The sequence below is a fragment of the Oppia nitens genome, unplaced genomic scaffold, assembly GCF_028296485.1.
Source record: "Oppia nitens isolate AA-2021 unplaced genomic scaffold, nextdenovo-longstitch-racon4-pilon3 scaffold1_pilon_pilon_pilon, whole genome shotgun sequence".
NCBI lineage: Eukaryota > Metazoa > Arthropoda > Arachnida > Sarcoptiformes > Oppiidae > Oppia > Oppia nitens.
In genome coordinates, this window is record NW_026533199.1 from 1262738 (window position 1) to 1283717 (window position 20980).

At 30.3% G+C, this 20980-nt stretch overlaps 6 protein-coding genes across 7 annotated transcripts; 3 read left to right on the plus strand and 3 right to left on the minus strand.

Moving 5' to 3' along the window:
- Positions 1-361: 361 nt before the first annotated feature.
- LOC128952675 (protein sel-1 homolog 1-like) lies at positions 362-2808 on the plus strand. The gene is made up of 3 exons (XM_054298106.1): positions 362-1112; positions 1192-1668; positions 1753-2808. Exons 1-3 carry the CDS (start codon positions 420-422, stop codon positions 2806-2808), a joined length of 2226 nt encoding a protein of 741 aa, XP_054154081.1. The 5' UTR covers positions 362-419.
- A 593-nt stretch (positions 2809-3401) lies between these two features.
- On the minus strand, positions 3402-4601 carry LOC128952678 (uncharacterized). Its single transcript, XM_054298109.1, has 4 exons — positions 4092-4601; positions 3925-4003; positions 3670-3832; positions 3402-3576 (listed from the first exon to the last, which is right to left on the minus strand). The coding sequence occupies exons 1-4, from the start codon at positions 4355-4357 to the stop codon at positions 3449-3451; spliced, it is 636 nt and encodes a 211-aa protein (XP_054154084.1). The 5' UTR covers positions 4358-4601; the 3' UTR covers positions 3402-3448.
- Positions 4602-4988: 387 nt separating this feature from the next.
- Positions 4989-6513, plus strand: LOC128952715 (enolase-phosphatase E1-like). The gene is made up of 5 exons (XM_054298151.1): positions 4989-5545; positions 5625-5879; positions 5953-6088; positions 6158-6281; positions 6383-6513. Exons 1-5 carry the CDS (start codon positions 5415-5417, stop codon positions 6511-6513), a joined length of 777 nt encoding a protein of 258 aa, XP_054154126.1. The 5' UTR covers positions 4989-5414.
- Positions 6514-8417: 1904 nt separating this feature from the next.
- On the minus strand, positions 8418-9597 carry LOC128952206 (acylphosphatase-2-like). Of its 2 annotated transcripts, none has more exons than XM_054297556.1 (4): positions 9374-9597; positions 9265-9281; positions 9063-9172; positions 8418-8603 (listed from the first exon to the last, which is right to left on the minus strand). In XM_054297556.1, exons 1-4 carry the CDS (start codon positions 9558-9560, stop codon positions 8492-8494), a joined length of 426 nt encoding a protein of 141 aa, XP_054153531.1. In that variant the 5' UTR covers positions 9561-9597; the 3' UTR covers positions 8418-8491. The 2 variants fall into 2 exon arrangements, with proteins under 2 accessions (XP_054153531.1, XP_054153530.1); XM_054297555.1 differs by having other exon boundaries at positions 9063-9157; positions 9211-9281.
- A 92-nt stretch (positions 9598-9689) lies between these two features.
- Positions 9690-12003, plus strand: LOC128951946 (aarF domain-containing protein kinase 1-like). Its single transcript, XM_054297253.1, has 5 exons — positions 9690-10113; positions 10241-10553; positions 10630-11238; positions 11312-11518; positions 11603-12003. The coding sequence occupies exons 1-5, from the start codon at positions 10028-10030 to the stop codon at positions 11933-11935; spliced, it is 1548 nt and encodes a 515-aa protein (XP_054153228.1). The 5' UTR covers positions 9690-10027; the 3' UTR covers positions 11936-12003.
- A 4480-nt stretch (positions 12004-16483) lies between these two features.
- On the minus strand, positions 16484-18998 carry LOC128952718 (GATA zinc finger domain-containing protein 7-like). The gene is made up of 4 exons (XM_054298154.1): positions 18275-18998; positions 17704-18195; positions 17181-17630; positions 16484-17098 (listed from the first exon to the last, which is right to left on the minus strand). The coding sequence occupies exons 1-4, from the start codon at positions 18848-18850 to the stop codon at positions 16484-16486; spliced, it is 2133 nt and encodes a 710-aa protein (XP_054154129.1). The 5' UTR covers positions 18851-18998.
- Between the last annotated feature and the right edge of the window lie 1982 nt (positions 18999-20980).

The following is a 20980-nucleotide window of genomic DNA, read 5'->3' on the forward strand; positions in this document are numbered from 1 at the left end:
GATTTTTTTAAAAACAATTTTATTGTCGTCGTTGTTGTCGATCACCAGTTGGTGACACCACTTGTCTTCAGCACTGTATTAATACTGTAATCTGTGTGTTGTGTCGTCAGTGACAACACTTTGCAAAGTATACGTAAGTCTTCGTTAGGAAAAAATATAAAATCATTGAAACAATCAATCAATTGATAACTGGATTAATGACTAACAAAATAAAAGACAATTAAATTAAAATTTTTAAAAAACATATAATAATTATCAACTCATTTAATATATAATTAATTAATAATATATTATAATAAGTAATGTGAAACTTAATTAACTAAAAAAAATGTTATTTAACTTAAATTTATGAATTGAATTGATTTTTAATAATTTTAATTTTTGCATTGAATTGCATTAAACTATTAAATGTTGTTATAATGACTGTTAAATTAGGCGGAAATCTATTGTTAATAATAACTATATTAACAATACTATTGTGTTTTACAACAGTCATCGATGGCAAACAGTCTCGTCTGAATAGTAAAGATAGTGATCAACAACGACAACGACAAGAGGACAGAGGAAGCAAAACCAGTGATAATAATAATAATAATAATAATAATAATGATAATCAAAGACATACTGTCGACGACTCAGTCGTTATCGGCGGTAATGATGATAATCCTGAGGTGAAGACAGCGGACAACAGCGAAGAGGAGATAGTTGTCGACGAAGACATTGTCGGTGCCGACGATGACGAGTCTGTTGGTTACATCGGCCGGCGGAGAGGCGACGCCCGCGATGATGATGAAGAAGAAGTTGCGGATATTGATGCTAAACAAGATCTAGAAGAAGAAGTAGTAGTAGAAGAAAACGACAGACCTTTGACCGATAGGGAACGGTTGGCCATTCAGTTGTATGAGTCGGCACTGTCTTTGCTCAATACTTCCCGATACGATCGTAGCAAAGCCTACGATTTGATACGCGAATCGGCAAAATTGGACAACGAGTTGGCCATGGAATGGATGGCCAAACAACATCTGTTCGGCGATATCTTATCCATTGATCTAAGTCTGGCCAAAGACTACTTGACTCGGCTGTCGCTTCGAGGCAATGGCAACGCACAGCTGGTTTGACCACATATTTATTATTATCGTAATTAATATCTGATTACAATTATTAACGCAATTTTTTCATATCAATGACCAGTATTTAGGTTTGATGTACGCTACGGGTCTCGGAGTAACGCCCAGTCAGTCCAGAGCACTGGCGTATTACACGTTTGCCGCACTGTCTGGCAATACATTTGCCCGAATGGCACTGGCCTTCAGATACTGGTCAGGTATATCGGTAATGTCCAGTTGCGAATCGGCTCTGACCTACTATCAGAAAGTGGCCAAAACTGTTGAACAAGATGTTACGTTTTCTGGTGGAACAGTCATCCAAAGGGTCAGACTGTTGGATGAATTGGAAAATCCCGGTTCTTTCAGCGGTGTTCTCGACGACGATCTCATTCAATACTATCAATTTTTGGCCGATAAAGGCGACATTCAGGCACAGGTAGGTTTGGGTCAACTTCACTATCAGGGAGGCCGGGGTGTCGACCAGGATCACAGTCGGGCACTGAATTATTTTACTCAAGCGGCCGAAGCGGGAAATGCAAACGCCATGGCTTTTCTCGGAAAGGTATTTCTTATTTGTTAAAATTAATACACATTTTATTGTGTGTATGTGTTTAACTGACAACTTATTTTATCCGATAATTGTTAGATGCATTTGGAGGGCAGTCATGTAGTGCCGCAAAACAATGAGTCGGCATTCAAATACTTTGAAATGGCCGCCGAAAAGGGTAATCCAGTTGGCCAGAGCGGTCTCGGGCTTATGTATCTCCAAGGAAAGGGTGTCGAAAAAGATTATGTTAAAGCTTTCAAGTATTTTTCAAATGCTGCCAACCAGGGATGGGTTGATGGACAACTTCAGTTGGGACTAATGTATTTGAATGGTTACGGTGTCAGCAAAGATTACCGTACGGCTATCAAGTACTTTACAATGGCCTCGCAATCGGGACACGTATTGGGATTCTATAATTTGGCACAAATGCACGCCACGGGAACAGGTACACTCAGGTCGTGCAATACGGCTGTCGAACTGTTCAAAAGTGTTACCGAAAGAGGCCATTGGGGACAAACACTAATGCAGGCGCACACCGATTACAAAGATGGCCGAATCAGCCAATCGTTTGTCAAATACGCTCTGATGGCCGAACTTGGCTACGAAGTGGCCCAAAGTAATGCCGCATTTATTTTGGACCGAAACGAAATCAACGAACTGTTCGATAAATCCGAAACACATACCCGTGCGCTGATGTACTGGAGTCGTTCAGCTGCTCAGGGCTATTCGGTGGCCAGAGTCAAACTAGGAGATTATCATTACTACGGGTTCGGTACTCGTGTCGACTACGAAATGGCTGCCTCCCAGTATCGTATGGCCAGCGATTCCCAGCACAATGCCCAGGCGTTGTTCAATTTAGGTTATATGCATGAACTGGGTCTCGGACTCAAGCGTGACATACATTTGGCCAAAAGGTATTACGATTTGGCCGCCGAAACTAGTCTCGACGCTCAGGTACCAGTGGCGTTGGCCCGAATCAAACTGGGCATTGTCTACGGCTTGGAGTCGATGAATGACTACAATGTTGACGACCTTATTGCCAATGTTAGCATCAATAAGATGTTGGGTGAAGACTGGGATCTCTATTTGATGACAGTTTTGGCACTCATCTTAGGTTTTATTATTTATTACCGACGACTCCCTCCCAATCCCTAAGAGAGCCTTAATATAATACTTATTAATAATAATAATATTAATAATATTGTAATAATAGGTCTTATTTGTAAAAAAATTAGAAATTATATAAAAATCTTTTTTATATATATTTTATGTAAAGTTTCCTCTATTATGAAAACAAACAAAAAAAAGTTTATTTATAACAAAAAATTTGAAATAAATAAAAATTGCAAAAAACAACAAATTTTTTTTATTGAAAAAATATAAAATCTTTATTATTATATTAACATTTTTAATTAATTATTATACAGTATTTGGTTTGTTTGTTGATTGGTTGTAAAAACTAAATTCATTATTATTATTATTATTATCAATATTTTATAATAACTAATAGACTACTAAAATAAACAAAAAAACAAATAATAATAATAATAATACTGATTGTCTTGATTTTTAACCGACAATTATTGCTTACAATGACATGCATTCAAAGTCTATTAAAACTAATAATAGTTTTTTGTTTTGTTTTATAAACTAAACTACTATTAACTATATTATCACAAAATTACATTATCTCCTAAAATTGATTTTACTGTTTGTTGTAATTAATTAATAAATAGTATATATATATATATAGTTATTATTTAGTAATAATTAATTAATTAAACGATAAAATAAATCAACCCTTAAGAGGAAGACACTGATCATAATATTGTCCTAACGGTTCCCCATCTGAACCACAATTATTACTATTATTATTATTAACTTGAATTTCGTAAGCACTTTGAGCCCAATTTGTTGCCTCCTCTGGAAGTGATAGTAAATAATAGAAAAACAATAATATTAATAATAATGTAATTGACTCTTTAATAGCCACCACTAAGGGTGTCAATCAATTACCGTAAGCTCTTTGATATAATGGATACAACGATTGAAGCCATTCGTCGGACATTATCTGCTCATTGGTACTATTACTGCTGCTGGCGCTGGACTCGATGTCCAGTTTGTCGATAACATAGGACAGGAACAGTACATAACGGGCCGATCGCATCAATATGTTGGCCTACAAGGGAAGGGATATATTAAAATAAAGATAAGTCTTAATCACTCACACATTGGATCAGATTAGACAGATTAGTATAAGTCGATAGATACCTGAGTGTCCTGTTTGTCTTGTAGACCTAGTGTTTGACCTAACTGTTGGATCAGCTGAATGATTCTACTGTGGCGTTTGCTATTAACAAATGACAGAGAAAACAATTAAATTAATATCTTCAGCCAATACACACACACACATAACCAAACAAACAGATGAATCTTACCGTTCATTACGGCAATGCCTTTCTCTTCTCGCATCGATAGACTCGTTGGTCAACAGTGGAGCGGTCGGATGTTGGCCATACATATCAATAATATTGTCCCACAATGGATCCATAAGCGGCATATCGGGTATCAATGAAGTGATCAGCGACTTCAGGGCGGCAAAAGTCGATGACGAGGAATAGGCCATCGCTGCCGACGACGATAGCGACGATGAGGAAGTCGATGACGACGATGACCACTGGTCTTCACTGATTGTATCACTCATGGTTTGTGTGGCGGCAAATCAGATGGCAATCTCTTCAAACAATCAATCAAACAGATGATAAAAAGTCTTTTAAAAAAAATGTCTTCAAAAGTATGGTCTCAGATGTGAAGCCAACAGTCAGTGCTCTGTCTTTGAAGTCAACAGTCATTTAAATCATTGAAACAGAAAAATTCAAGCATTTGTGATGTCATTAGTAGTTAGAGATCTTTTAAATGGGCGTAACTCGAGTACTGTCAAGCACTGAGTGTTAGTGCCTTTTAAAGCGCGCGCATAAAAACAAACAAAAAAAACTTTTAGCGCTTTAAATGTTTGTTATTTTGTATTCAATTTTTTTTGTTGTATTTTTTGATACCTTTTTAAACATACATTTCATGTATTAATACAATAATAATGTTTTTGTTTTTCGTTATTATTATAACATATGAAATGTTTTTATTTAAATTAATATGTAATCCAAAAAAAAAAAATTAAATATATATAACTATTATATGAAATAATTATTTGCGATATCTATATAAAAAAATGCAAACTTTTTTTTTGGTTTCCGCTTTATTTTATGTAATACCGGTGTTTTATGTTGTTGTTTATGCAATGCTTGTACTACAGTGTGTGTGTGTGTATGTGTGTAAGTGTCCACACAGTATGCAGTAAACTAACTGATTTAAAGGGACAGCCTATTACAGTAGCTAACTGTGCTTTAATCACTGGCCAATCACACACACATTGATTGCTATAAACTTTATACAGTAGTAGTATAAAGTAATATCAATACAGTAAACCTCATTGTGATTTAATAAGCGTCTAAATTAGTGTCCAAACATTGTCACATGTTTTGCGTTACAAAACTTTTTTATTTTATTATTTTTTTTTTGAATGGCATTGAAGTGAATGTATTACTTATAAATTATAAACTTTTTTTTTATTTGGTGTTTAATTTTATAACAATGTTATCATAATTTTAATTAACAAATTAAATAAATAGTGTCTGTGTGTGAACTGATTTAATAGTGTGATATTATTTTTTTTAATTTTAAAGACATTTTGAGATCAATTAACAATGATTGAGTTAAACAAACCCGAACTAATACTTGTGGACATCGAGGGCACCACAACTGCCATTACATTTGTCAAAGACTTTTTGTTTCCGTACGTTAAGACACATATCAGCGACTATTTGGATGAAAACTGGTTTGTAATTTACATATTTTTTTGCTATAAATGATAGTTTGGGATCAGTTTTTAAGTGATTTTTTGTTTAATACCCGAGGAATGAAAATCATTTACGCGAAGACATCGATCTGTTGCGCAAACAGGCCGTCGAAGACGGCAAACAATCGACGACAACATCAGATGTCGTACCACTGATTGGCGATAACGACAACACTGATAGGGAAACACTTAAGCAGTCCATCGTTGACAATGTCTTGTGGCAGATGAATGCCGACAGAAAGACAACGGCTTTGAAACAATTTCAGGGAAACATTTGGCGATTTGGTTACCAATCGGGCGCTATTAAGGGACAGTATGTTATGATCCAAATCAATCAATTTCAGAGATATCTAATATAATGGATATTAATTGCTATCTTTAATTAGTGTCTACGAAGACGCGGCCAAAGCGATAACCAAATGGACACAAGAGTTGAACATAAAGTTAGCCATATATTCATCGGGAAGTGTTTTGGCACAGAAACTACTGTTTGGTTATTCAGTTTTTGGTGACTTAACTAAAGTAAATTAAATTATTATTAATTTTTTTTGTTGAAGAAAAAAATTTCTTTATTTTTATTTTATTTTTTAGTTTATAGACAACTATTTTGATACAACAATTGGTCTGAAACTCGAGTCAACCAGTTATACGAAAATTGCCGAAACATTGGATTTGATGCCAAATAATATAGTTTTTATTACAGACGCTGTCAAAGGTTTTTTTTGCAAATAATTTATTTAAAAAATCTTAAAATTAAGTTTTTTTTAATTACCAGTAATTTTAATGATATTTATTTATGTATTTTTTTTTAAATAGAGGCAATTGCCGCAAAAAATGCCGGTTTTAATACAGTTTTATCGATACGCGAAGGAACCGAACCGTTAAGCAATGATATTATCAATGAATTTAATACAATTACATCATTTGCGGACATTTTATTCAAATAAAAAAATTGTTATTATTTTTTAAAAAATAATTATTAAATTAATTTATTTTTGTAAAAAAAATATTATTGTAATAATCATTACCTTGATGATTATTACAATAATTACAATTAAAAAATGTTATTTTCAGTAGATTATTATGGAAAATGCTCTCTTTCTCTCCCTCTCTCCCTGTGTGTTGTGCACAGTCATCACATTATCCATAAGCGCAGAGAGAGAGAGAGAGAGGAGGAGGAGGGGAGAGGACGTCATAATACTAGTGTTTAGTAGAGAAATAGCAGTCAGTCCCTCCTCATCAAAGTGATGATACAAATGTTTATAATAAAAAAATATATATTCAAAACACGTTTTTCCAATTAAAGTGACGACTAGTCTTCTTGAGGGATAAGTCTTTTTTGTCACAAAGAAGTGTTTGACACAACCAACCAAACAAACAGAAACTTTTTTTTTGTATACAAAAAAAACCTAATAATAATAATGAATAATAAAACTTCTGGAGCGGCAACGCTTCCTCCATCCGTACCGATCAATAGTAGTTCATCAGCAACTGTATGGTCAACATTATCATCATCATCGACATCAACAACACCACAGTCGGTCATCTACAACACGAATGTCTTGGATAATCAATATCTGTGGACAACTATAGTTCCGTCGGTTATCATTGTCATAGCCTTGATATTTGCCGGTATTATTGGCTATTGTTTTCTACGGGCCGACCAACGCCGCAAACGGTCATCGGCCAGTATTTCGGTACGTCATCGTATGACAAGCGATGATTTTGATGGTCAAATTGAACGAAAAGCTTTCATTCAAAAGAAAGAAATGACTCCGTTGTAGATGAAAATGACAACAACAACAACAACAACAACAGCTGCCATCCATTCACATCAACCATATATCCACTCCTCTAGTATTACTACTACTACTACAACATTAGGTCTGTGTCCTCCTCCTCATCCTTCTCCTCCTACCTAAACAACTACTATGTCTTCATTGTATTGATGTAATAATTAAGACATTTATATGACTGACTGTAAATTCTGTGATATACCCAATAATTATTATAATAGTATAAAAATTATGATATATTTATGAATACAGTATTAATTTTTTTTTATTTTTTAATTATCAATTCCCCGGTAAAAGTATTATCAATAATAATTTTTTAAAAATTATGTCATAAAATAATCTATTGATTACTACTACTATAGTACTACAAACTACCGGGTGATTGAATGATAGATTGAATCTCTTTTTTTAAAACCATTAATCTCTTATTAAAATTGCATTTTTTGTTTGTTTGTTTAATTGTTTGCATACTTAAGGAATATTCACTATATATTGATATATATACAGTATTATTATTATTATAAATTATATATTCAATTGAATGACTTTATATATTTAAGTAATTTTTATTGCCATAAAATACAATATGCATTTTTTTTATTTATCATATAGGCTATAGTTATCGGTATATTTTAATTTATATAAATTTTAGTAATTTTTTTTGAATTCTAATAATACAAATTTATATTTAGACAACTATATGAAATTGTGTGTAATATAATTAATTTTTAATATACAATAATAAAAAAAATTTTACAATGTGTTTTAATTAGCTGAAAAAAACAATTTTTATATTATTTTTTGTTAAATCATGTTTTTAGCAATTAATTTAATAAACTAAAAAAGCGTATAAAATTTATTAAAATATTTGCCAATAGACTAATACATATGTTAATGATTGTCAACAACAACAAAATGTTAATGAAATTTATGAGGTTTTTAATTGTAATATATTAATATACAGTAATAGTTTGGCATTTTTTTTATATAACAATATTATTTTTAAAAATTTCAATCAATCACAAATGTTTTTTTTAAATAGTTTAAATTACCGGTAAATTAACAATTTTCTAATTATAATAATAAATTTAAAATTACAAAAAATTTCCATCAATTAAAATAAACTATTTTAGCGGATATCAAATGTTTTAAACTCCATGTCAGTGATGGCCATCTCGTTAGTGAACACACATCTATCGATACTACCGTATGGACTGCCCTCCGATAGTAGCCATTGCTTCCTAAATAAATTTATTTTTATAATAAAACATAATTAAAATCAAAAAAAAATACCGATTAATATACCCAAAAAAAACAAACAATACTTTAAAAAATTGATAATAATAATATAAGTAATTTATAAATCTATATATTTTTTTTTTTTTAAAAACACTTGTTTAAGCACACAATTTAATGTATGGATTATTATGATAATGTTTTTTCAAAAAATATTAAGTAATAGATTTTTTTTTAAAAAAGTCTAAAATATTATAAATGATATAAATGTATATAATATGTGTTTTTATCACAAATAGCGGTAATAAAAGTTAAAAATAAACTAAAACTAAAACCATATATAAGCCATATATAGAGTATAGGAAAGAAGAGAGAGAGAGAGAGAGAGAGAGAGAGAGAGAGAGAGAGAAAATAATACTGAAAATCGGTATAAACAATAAAAAAAAGTTATGATCTATCCATACATTTGGTGGACAATTGGTGTCAATCCTTGAACAGTACCGATAACTGTGCCGTCCCTATGGTTTTGAACCCAACCGACAACACCTAATTCCCGGGCCTTTTGTCGGGTAAACTATTAATTGGGCAATACATTAATAAACAATAACAAACCGGGTGTGTGACAAACATCGGACACCGATCGGACAAATTAGCTGTAGTACTGACCTTTCGGAAGAAGACACCTGTCATTTGGTCGGTCGCGGCGGACAAACCGCGGTAAAATCAATCGGCAAATATAAAAAATAGGACTAAATAAATGTTGGGACAGACATACCTTGAACTCGACCGTAGACTTTATAGTCAACCGATGATAGTCTAGTGGCCGACATTTGGCCACCGCTGGTGCCGATAGACAATAGGTTTGGCCACAGGACTAGTGTCAGTGTTATAACAATAATAATCGCTATTAATATCATAAACAATACATTCATACACTTTAAACGTTTGATTTTGTCAAACATGATTTTACGTTAACTGACTGACGATGAATCGATACTATTTATTATTAAACGCTATTCATGCTTACTGTTCACAAATAAAAAATACTAGTTTTATATGTTTGAAATAGTCATAAATTATCGGTCAGTTAGTTAAATTGTTATTTCAAACAACAACAACAACAACAAAAATGATTGTATGGATACAAACAGGTTATGCAATGCCTATCAAGTTGTCAGTCAATAATAATTATTGGGTTAAACCATAGGTTTTAAGTGTGTTTATAGTATAAAGTTTATACACTGTGTTGTAGTGTTGGCAGTGATTATACAAACAAATCAATTAAATTAAAAAAAAAACAATTTTTTAATTTTATGAAAATGTGGTTAAAATTTTTTACTACAAAACACATGTTAATGATGTGGTTATGATATATGAAATGAAAAACAAGATAATTATTATTAGTATTTATAATAATTTATAAGTTTTAATGTCTAATTTGTGGCGAATCACCAAATATGCGACAATTGCCGCATTGGGCGGCTCTACAGTCCATGTCCTCAACCAAAACGATTGGTATACGATAACTACCGACGGATCGGATCTTTTTTTTAATGATCTTTTATATACCCGTCAATTGGTCTCATAATGATTACTAAAATGTTTTTTTTTAAATATTTTACCGCCCCTGACTCAAACACAGGGATGTTCAAAATATAGGAGCCGTACGTTTCGGTCGGGCGGCACTTACCGTTGGCCGGATTGCCGTCGACTACAAGATGTCCGTCTCGGGTCGCCATAACGATGGTTCACCAGAATCGCTGGCCGTTTGGTCGGAAACACATAAGCGAGCGGCCAATCGTCTACTATGGTTGTGCTGTCAAAACGGCGGCGTTTTCATTAAAGTTGGCCAACATATCGGTGCACTCGAGTATCTCGTGCCTCACGAGTACGTATCGACACTGAAAGTATTGCACAGCAGAGCTCCCCGTTCGTCCATCGATGACATCAAACGAGTAAATTAACCACAAAAATATAAAAAAAAACAATTACCGGTTTAGTTGGAAAGTAATTTTTTAAACTAATAATTAGGTGATTCACGCGGACACTGGCCAGACAACTGATGAATTATTTGCCGAATTTGATGAAGAACCTATTGGTACGGCATCGCTGGCACAGGTACATAAAGCCAGACTACACGACGGTAGGCTAGTAGCTGTCAAAGTACAACATCCGCGTGTCAAACAACACAGTTATATCGATATGACAACTATGGATATTCTGGTCAAACTAGTGGACAAAATATTTCCCGAATTTTCCTTCCAGTGGTTGGCCGAAGAAACCCGTCGTAATTTGCCACTCGAATTGGATTTTATTAATGAGGGCCGAAATGCCGAACGTATTGCCCGAACTTTTGCTCAGTGTTCGTGGCTTAAGGTGCCGGCCATCGATTGGACGATTTCATCGAAACGATTGTTGACTATGGAATACTTGGACGGCTGCGAAGTGACCAACAAAAAGTATATGATTGACAACGGTATCGACTGTCGACAAGTGTCGCATCGATTGGGTCTTATGTATAGTCAAATGATTTTCATCGAAGGCTATGTCCACTGCGATCCACATCCCGGCAACATATTGGTCAACAAACTAAAGGACGGAAGTCCGCAGATTGTTCTACTCGATCACGGATTATATACAGTAATACAGTCTTTCATGTCTTTAAATTTTCATTGTTTTTTGATTATAATATTGTGTTTTGTTTTTCGTACAGCAATTGACCGAAAAGTTTAGACACGAATACTCTCGTATGTGGTTAGCAGTCATTAACAGCGATGTCAACGAAATGAAGGTCTGGGGCGAAGCACTGGGTGTCGGCAAACTGTTTCCCCTATTGGCCTGTATTATGACTGCCAAACCCTGGAATGTTATCCAAAGAGGTCTCGACAAGACTGTCGATAAAGAGACACAAAAGAAAGAGGTATTGTTGTAGTTGTGGTAAATGTTTTATTATTATTAATTCTCACTTTTTGTTTGTTTGTTTGTTGTTTTTATTACCCGATAGTCACGAGAACTACGTGAATACGCGTCACAATATATAAGCCAAATATCGGAACTGTTGTCTAAAGTCGACCGACAGATATTGCTTGTGTTCAAAACAAACGATTTGTTGCGATCTATAGACTATGCACTGGGAACTGGTGGCGAACGCCGATCACTGTTAACAATGTCCCGGTGCTGTGTTCGGGCTGTCTATGATCAACAATATCGTCAATCTCATCACTGGTGGCAACAATTGTCGCTAATTCTTAGATTTCATTGGATCGAAACCAAACTTTCCTGTTATTCATTATATTTATGGCTAACAGTTCTCATATGGGGTCAACAATACCAATGATTTAACTTATTATGTTTTTTTTGTGTCAAATCTATTATTGATATATCATATACAGTATATATATATATATATTTAATAATAATAGTTTATACGGTTGATATTTTTTAGTATATATATATATATGTAATTATTGGAAAAAATTAGTTTTTAAAATATAAATATATCGGTATATTAAACGATTCAATTTTTTTGGTCCATTATTTTTTTTTACAAAAAACTGGACATTGAGTTTGAATATTATGCCAAACTTACGGTACTTATTGTTAATGATTTTATCCATACATTAAATAATTGTTGTTTTTAATCACAAAGTTTTGTTTTTTGTTTGTTTGTTTGGTTTGCAATTATTATTTATAATTTTATTAATTAAATGTTTATTATAAATTAAACTTATTTATAAAGTTATTAGTGATTTTTATAGTTTTAATTTTTTCAAAAACTATAGTTTATTATTTAAATTTCTAATAAATAAAAATTGTATTTTTTTTAATAAACTAAAATAAAACAAAAATCTAAATAGTTTTTATTATCTATGAGTTGAATCATTTAAATTTCTAACTATAATATATATATACATTATATTCATTTATGTAAATTTAATATTATTTTTAAAAAACTATTTTTCAATGATTCAAACTTTTTATTTTTTTTTTATTAACAAATGTATTACTTTATATTTAAACATAAAAATTAGTAATGTTTTCCTAGTATTAACTATAAGTATAAGTATTGTATTTGTAAAAGTATTTTGCAATTAAAATACATTGCAATGTCTGAAAGCAATTTCATCACAACTTATTTATAATATTAAATATGATGAAAGACAGTAATTCGCAAAAAGGGCTTAACTTGTTTGAATAAACATTACTAAACAATCAGTTATATACTCAAGACGATCAATTGTACCTATTTAACAATATAACGCTTATAAGCTGTTAATATTAAATAGGCCTACTATTGACCACCACTACCAGACATACAGTTACTATTATTACAATTGAAATAATTTAATAATAGTTTACGCCATTTAAGCAAAATTTTTTTAATAAACGTTAATAAAAATTAGGAGTCATATTGTTTATTACAGTTTAAAGTAATAATAATAATAATAATAATAATAATAATTGAAAACAAAATAAAAAAAGTTATCTTTTTTGTCGTTAATTTTAAGGTAACCATTGATTAATTAATTGATTCATCCATTCAATTGGATCCGATTGTCAAACATTTTACTTTTTCGGCGGCGATAACACAACAGCTATGAGCCAATCGACTGAAAAATCATTTTCGTTGACCAGTTCGCAGACCAGTACTGATAGCGGTTACCGATTGTCTACTCAAGAGTTGCTGACAGTATCCGAAGTTCGGTCACAGGAGGCCAGCAGTGCCAGCGATTTCATATTGAATCTGACCAGCAGTCAGATAAGCATATCGGGCGACAATACAATCATCGCTACCGTCTCTCCCGCCGTCGTCAACGATGACAGTAATTACCACAACACAAACAGCGTAGACGACATCTACGATGATGACGATGACGACGACAATACCACCAATAGTCACGTTAACACCGACGAGGGATACAATGGTAATGAACCGGCGATGATGATGATGATGACAATCGGTTGATCCGAATATCAAACCGATTAGACTATTGAACCGCATTTTTTTATTGATCATTAATTAATTTCTTTTATATCTTAATGTCTTAAATACATTGTTGTTGTTTAGGTGACGACTGTACGCTTGTTATGGTTGAGAAACGTAAAAGAGGTCGCAAACCGAAGAACCGGACAGCGGAAGAATTGGAAAAACATTTGCGCGACAAGAAAGAGAAGAATCGATTGGCTGCCCGACGATTGCGACAACGAAAGTGTACGGAATCGCAAAAGTACGACAAAGAGGTTAAAGAATACGAGAGGAAGATTGAGGTCAGGAAAAAGTTTGCCAAACATCTGGAAGGATGTGTTGAACAGTTGAGGAATCGTATTAAAGGTCTGACGCGACAACATAATGATAATAACAATAATAATGATAATAATAATATTGTTAACAACAATAACAATATTATGACGACCACTACCACCACTACTACCACAACCATCAATACCTTTAATAATAACAATAACACCAACAACATCATCAATATCAGCAACAACAACAACAACAACATCATCAACCATACCACCAATACTATCACTATCAACAATAAACCACACATTCTGTACGTCATCGGCGGTTCCGGCAATAGTAATCAACAACAACAACAACAGCTACAACTACAACCACATCAAAGAGTAGGCACTCAGTTAACAAATATTAAACAATCGCCGGTAATAATTAAATTAGAAAAATCAATGTTCAAATATACAAATTAGTTATAATAATAATAATAATAATATTAATTAATTATTATTATTATGAAATTTATATATAATATTTTTAAATAGATTAGTGTAAAATAATTGTGACCAATGATTGTATATGTCGTACAACAACAACAACAACAACTATAAATACAACAACAAATTTATTGGTAATAATAATAATGTTTGTCTCACTTTATTTGTAATAATAATAATAATAATATCTATACCATAGTAGTAGTGTAAGTGTAGTGTCCAAAAAGTTAATGCAATTATTTATTAAATACCGTAATTATTTTTTTTTATTATAAATAATTTAACCAATTTATTATTATATTTCGCAATTATTATTTAACAAATAATATACCGGTAGATATAAGTTAGTGTTTTTTATGTGTTTGTTTGTTTGATTGATTTGGTGTGTAATTTAATGTATTTTTTATAATTATTTACTTATTTAATTAAGTACAAAACAACAACAACAACAAAATTTTTTAATTATTAAATTATTATTAGTTTGTTTTTCTATATTTGTATACCTTGGGGGAATACCCCTCAAGGACGGGTAGTAATATAGTATAGTTTTTACACTATCTAAATATAATGTGCGACCAGTATTACTATTTGTAACCGATTTTTTTTCTGTATACCGACCGACGCTTTAGTAATAATATGTAATCATACTATTAATTATAATTATTATTATTTTTTTGGATAAATCTTATATATTATTATTATTATTTAAAAAAATTAAATAAATAATTACCAAATTATTGATATATATATATATATTTGATCACCATAATAATTGATTTTTATTCTTGATAACTACAATAATTGACTATTGAATAAATTGTTAATAATAAAATAAAATTAGAAACTTTTAAAATAAGCTGGCTACTTTATTTATTATTTTTTAAAAAAAGTAATTTACTATAATGGGTTTCAATCAAACAAATTTAATCTGGGTAAGTTTTTAATATATTTTTTTGGGGGGGAAGGGTACTGGACGGGTAATAATTTATTTGTGGTAATAAATACAACTACAACAATACAATATATCATATTATGTTTTTAGTAAATTGATTATAATTATAAAATTACAATTTTTACTAATCCATCAAAATTATCAATGTATAGTTCAAAAAAAAAAAAAAAAAATTAAAAAACCAATATTTGATACTGTATTACAAAATAGATTTCTAATTATATTTTTAATATACCATTTAATGTATATATTTTGATTGAGTAGTATTACTTAAAAGTTAAAATTAACCTAGTCTAATGTTTTAAACTTTGTTGTTGTTTTGTTTAAAAAAATATTGCATTATTTTTAAATCAGTATAAATTCAAAAAAAAAAGATAATAATTTATATAAATATAATGAAACTAATATACTTGTAATACTTTAAAGTTTAGTTGTCTAAACATTTATTAACTTATACTGTAGTATAGTATATCGTATACCGATATATAAATAAATAAATTAATACAAACATATCAAATGTCTAATCCAAACACAACTAATAAATAAATCTTTAAATAATAATTTTTAGTTTATATAAGTTAACAAGTTTTATATTAGTTTGATATTTAGTTTTTTTAATTGGTATTTATGTATGACTAATATAAATGCAATAATTGTAATAATTGACCAAAAAATATCTATAATTATATATATATGTATATATGAAGTATATTGTTTGTGTTTAAATTAAGTCCAATTAATTGATTAATTAATTATAATTATTACATTAAATTATAGGATATATTACCAGTAGATTATATTTATATAGAAAAAATCAAATAAACAAATTAATTATCACAAAATATATTTATTATTATTATTATTATTAAAAATATACAAAATCACTGATTTATTTATAAAAAATTATTATATATATATTTATATAATATAATATAAGTGTACAATTTTTTTAGGCATAACAATGAAAAATATAAAAAATTATATATATATATATATATATATCGATATTATGCAATAACAATATAAGTTTATAATTAATGTTAATTATTACTTTTTTTAAAGCAAATTTGCAACAAAATTACATTTTTTTTTATCATTAATATAGTATTTAATTAATAGGATGTGTGTATGTGTTTTGTGATTGCAATCAAATTTTTAACAAACAAACAAAAATTAAATCAATAAATAATTAATTTATTGATAACTTTGAGGAATGACTAACTTCTTAGGATTACTTTGTTTGCGTTTTTTCGATGAAGATGTTGTCATTAATAACAATTGATGATTAGTTAGTGCATAATAATAATCATTATTATTATTATTATTGATATTATTATTGATATTAATATTATTGCTGCTGTCGATTAAAGAGTGGTAATTATTATCACTTGTCATAGTAGTTGTCATCAACGGTGATGACAATTCAGATTTAATGTTTATATGTTTATCATTATTATGATTAATAAACATATTTTGATTGTAATAAATATGTTGTTCACTACTGAATGGCTGAACAGTTGTTGTTGTATCGCCTGTACTGCTGATGGCGTTGTTGTTGTTGGTGGTTGTAATGGTAGGAACAGATGCGATAATAGCATTCATAGCGTTGTTATTGCTGTTGTTGTTGTTGGCGGTGGCAGTCCTTTTACGATGTGTAATAAAATCGCGCCGCATATGAATGGGCCGATTCTTGTGGTGCAACTTATAGTATAGGCCGCAGGCATTGCAAACAGTCTGGCCGGACGGCGAACGGCGCCATTCGCTCGATTTGGTTACACCACAATTACTGCAGCTGATCTCACGGCTCTTCTGTGCGATAAAAAGATAATAAAAGATAGTCATTCAAAGATCAAATCAAGTGATAATCAGATGATATTCAACACAAACAAACCTTTTTAAGACTAATCTTATCCATGTCATTTACCACAGAATTTGACTTTATTTCCGATTCACTTCCGATTAATGATGACTTTAACAACAATTGATGATTATTATCGTTATTACTATTATTACTATTATTATTATCATTATTATTACTATCATTAGATGCAATACCACATTCATTGCATAAATAGTGACCAAAATGGACACCAAATTGTGTGACAACATTGGCACCGCATTTGGCGCACTGGCGAAAACAATCGGTGATAGCACTTATGGTATTTGTATTACAGGTATTAAAATCTTTATTATTATGCATACTATCGTAAAGTGATAGTATCTGCTGTACAGGTGATGGTTTAATATCGTATTGATCAACACTACCGCCACCACCAGTAGCAGCAGTCATCATTGATGCTAATGACTGTCGTTGTTGTTGTTGTCGATTAGCTGATCCATTCTAATATATATATATTTGGAACAGACAAACAAATAAGATAAGAACAATCGGATTAAATCAAATCAAAACAAACCGATCGTTTCAAATCAATTGGTTTTTCGTCATCAGTTGTCGATTCAATATATGATGATATGTTGGTCCTATCATTGATGGCTAACTTGTTGTGGTTGTTGCTAAAGGCCGCCAGTTTTGTTGTGTGTTTTGTTTTCTTCAGTTGTTTGATATTATTATTATTATTAGTGTAGTAATCGAAATCATTTTTACCGCCAATCAAATTCAGTGGACTATCATCGGGGCTATTATGTTGTAGTGGTGACGGTGGCGGATGATCGGTGTTGTTGTTGGTGTCGTGCAAAAATCGGCCACAATTATTGGTAGTCGGATTGAGCTTTGAATACCGATTGCGCGGATAGACAACATCTTTACGCATTTCGATTGGTCGCTGTTTACCGTACAGCTTATAGTACAGTCCGCAGGCATTGCAGGCCACCTGTTTGTTGGCCGTCCTGCGCCACATCGATGAGGTTAGTGTACCGCAGTTTGAACACTGTTTCGGTGCCGAACACTATATGAAGGAAAAGAAAAGCAAAACAAAAACCCCGATTATTAGACACTAATTAAATTGCATATAAAAAATCTCATACATTCTTCTTGCGGGTCACCACCAGATCGGCCGGTGGTCTGTCCTCTCCATTGTACTTCTTGTAGAGACCGCACGCATTGCACAGATAATGTCCGCTGCCGTTAGTACGCCATTGGCTTGTCTTTTGTGTGGAACAGTTGACACACTCTCTCATAATCGATTGATCAGCCGGTGTTGTTGTCGGACACCAGTTATTATTGGTGTTGTTGTTGTTCAACATTATCATCATCTCTTCTGATACCATCGATTGGCAATACTGTGACGACGACTCGTCATCATCATCGTCGTCGTCATCATCTAATTCTTCATCGTCTTCATCGGCTGCCAGTACTGACGCCGCCGTCGCCACAACTGACGTATTATTATTAACCGATCGCTGAAACAGTCGTCGCCGTTGTTTGGTATTAGCGACGACCGCATTATCTGTAGAGTCGTTGCTATTATCTCCATAATAGTGATGATCTTCGACAACACCACCAGTTGTAGGAGTAGTGGTAATGATATCGTTGTTGTCATTATTATTATTATTATTATTATCGTCTTTATTGACGACAATATCATTAAAATCTTCAGCCATTTTCTCTTATATTTCAATCTCTTTTTTCTTCGCAAACAACAAACTAATTAATAAATAGTTTTAATATTATAATCAAGAGATTGTTTTAGTCTTATCTTTGAGATAATAGTCCATCACTTGAAATGACATTATCTCTGAAAAACTATAACTTTATATAAAATTTTTTTTTTTGGGGTCTTATCTATAGATAAAAAGCCATTAAATTATATGGTTTTTATTATAACTTATAATAAGTAATAAGTTTTATATATATCTATATTAAAATGACTGTTAAATTTAATATATTATTATTATTATTTTAATTATTTTAGTTAGTTATTTAGTATCACATTATTATAGCACATATATATTATATATCATAGATTACAAAATACAATTTTTAATTAATTAAATAATATATATTATATATTATATAAAAATTTATATAACACTCATAATATAGTAAAGCCATTATAAAAAAAATTTATATATGATATATGAAAAAATGTATATTTTTTTATTAATTAGCGTTTAATTCAATTCAATTAATTATATATAAAAAAAAATAAGTAAGCAATCGTTTATATTATTATTATTATTATATAAAAACTGGTAATAAAAATAAAACACATGTGTTTTATATATATATATATAAACTATACATACATTTAATTATTAATATTATTATTATTATTTATCTCATATTATTAATTATTAATTAATTGATACTAATTGATGATGATTTCTTGTTACTGATGAAAATTAATTATTATTATCTTATTATTATTTAATTAACTAAAATCAATCATTTTTAGTAAATAATAATTAATATATTTGACAGTTGTTTTTAAAACTATATATATATATATATTAAACATATTTATACGGTATAAAAAAATAACCCTACTAACTACCAAATTACTAATAAAAATTATAATGTATTATAAAAATGTATTTTTGGACAATAATAAAAACATTGTTATGTTTACACTGGTTTGTAATGTATGTATGTATGTATGTATGTGTGTGTGTATGCGCTTAGGTAGTAAAAACTACTGTTTCCTAGATTTAGGGTATCTCTCTCACTCTCTATGTGTATGTACAGTATGTATGTATGTGTGTAATGCTTATATTACACACACACAGAGAGAGTCTGTATATTAACTGCATATACGGTATACCTGTATTTAAAAATATACCAGTGCTTAGGTATTACAGTATATCTCAATATTGTTTTTAAAAAAATACATTTGCCATTTGATACACACATACACAGTGTATTACACACACACATAACCCTAAATAATAAATGCAAAGTAATTATTACTATCTCTTAATATAATCAAGTTTTAAAAAAAATAAAAAATAATAAATAAATAATGAACCATGATAATTTTTTGAATATAATGTAAAAATACTCAGTCATTTTATCAATAAAATATATAGCTATATATAAAACAATTATAGCAATTTGATAGTTTTAATATTAAGTTTTTTTTTTAAAAAAAAGTTATAAAAGTATTGAGTAAAAAAAAAGTTTGATATTAATTATTTTCCATACATTTATTTAAACTAATTAGTTATTTATTTATATATTTTGAATAAAAATTATGCATTGAATATGTGATTGACATTGAAAACAATTTTTTGTGTTTTAAATATACATTTACTGTACATAAACTATATAATCATCTAATTTAACTATTAATTTTTGTTTTTTTGGTTAATACTGTACTGTATAATATCATAATAACTATATTAGCATTAATAATGATAATAAGCATGGTAATAAATAGTTGACAGCATTAATCAGCTATACTGTAACTATTTCTTATACTAATCAGATTACTATTAATACAGTAATACTGTTTAAATACTATTTTATATTTTGCATAATACTATGTATGAGTGTATTGTGATTGTGTGTAGTACTCCTCTAGTGTCTCAATCTATTGACTTAATTGAGTCAATACTATACACACATACAGTACACACACACACACATCACTCATACAGACAACACAATTGAATGCAATGTTTGAATGAATGAATGATTGAATCAATTGATGGGTTGAATGAAATGAATTATTTTTATTTATTGAAAACATTTAATTAATTAATTAATTATTAAATACAGTATTTATAAATGAT

Bases quoted from the DNA above. Each gene is read 5' to 3' on its own strand.
- LOC128951946 (XM_054297253.1), top strand. From the start codon at position 10,028: ATGTCTAATTTGTGGCGAATCACCAAATATGCGACAATTGCCGCATTG. The intron at 10,114-10,240 runs GTATACGATAAC...ACTCAAACACAG, and splicing joins GTCCTCAACCAAAACGATTG to GGATGTTCAAAATATAGGAG. The intron at 11,239-11,311 runs GTAATACAGTCT...TTTTTCGTACAG, and splicing joins TCGATCACGGATTATATACA to CAATTGACCGAAAAGTTTAG.
- LOC128952675 (XM_054298106.1), top strand. From the start codon at position 420: ATGACTGTTAAATTAGGCGGAAATCTATTGTTAATAATAACTATATTA. The intron at 1,113-1,191 runs GTTTGACCACAT...ATCAATGACCAG, and splicing joins GCAATGGCAACGCACAGCTG to TATTTAGGTTTGATGTACGC. The intron at 1,669-1,752 runs GTATTTCTTATT...GATAATTGTTAG, and splicing joins CCATGGCTTTTCTCGGAAAG to ATGCATTTGGAGGGCAGTCA.
- LOC128952678 (XM_054298109.1), bottom strand. From the start codon at position 4,357: ATGAGTGATACAATCAGTGAAGACCAGTGGTCATCGTCGTCATCGACT. The intron at 3,833-3,924 runs GTATCTATCGAC...CTTCCCTTGTAG, and splicing joins AAGACAAACAGGACACTCAG to GCCAACATATTGATGCGATC. The intron at 3,577-3,669 runs GTAATTGATTGA...TATCACTTCCAG, and splicing joins ATTATATCAAAGAGCTTACG to AGGAGGCAACAAATTGGGCT.
- LOC128952206 (XM_054297555.1), bottom strand. From the start codon at position 9,560: ATGTTTGACAAAATCAAACGTTTAAAGTGTATGAATGTATTGTTTATG. The intron at 9,282-9,373 runs GTATGTCTGTCC...ACCAAATGACAG, and splicing joins AGTCTACGGTCGAGTTCAAG to GTGTCTTCTTCCGAAAGGTC. The intron at 9,158-9,210 runs GTTTGTTATTGT...ACCCGACAAAAG, and splicing joins CGATGTTTGTCACACACCCG to GCCCGGGAATTAGGTGTTGT.
- LOC128952715 (XM_054298151.1), top strand. From the start codon at position 5,415: ATGATTGAGTTAAACAAACCCGAACTAATACTTGTGGACATCGAGGGC. The intron at 5,546-5,624 runs GTTTGTAATTTA...TTAATACCCGAG, and splicing joins GACTATTTGGATGAAAACTG to GAATGAAAATCATTTACGCG. The intron at 5,880-5,952 runs GTATGTTATGAT...ATCTTTAATTAG, and splicing joins TCGGGCGCTATTAAGGGACA to TGTCTACGAAGACGCGGCCA.
- LOC128952718 (XM_054298154.1), bottom strand. From the start codon at position 18,850: ATGGCTGAAGATTTTAATGATATTGTCGTCAATAAAGACGATAATAAT. The intron at 18,196-18,274 runs GTATGAGATTTT...TCCTTCATATAG, and splicing joins TGGTGACCCGCAAGAAGAAT to TGTTCGGCACCGAAACAGTG. The intron at 17,099-17,180 runs GTTTGTTTGTGT...TTTATCGCACAG, and splicing joins ATAAGATTAGTCTTAAAAAG to AAGAGCCGTGAGATCAGCTG.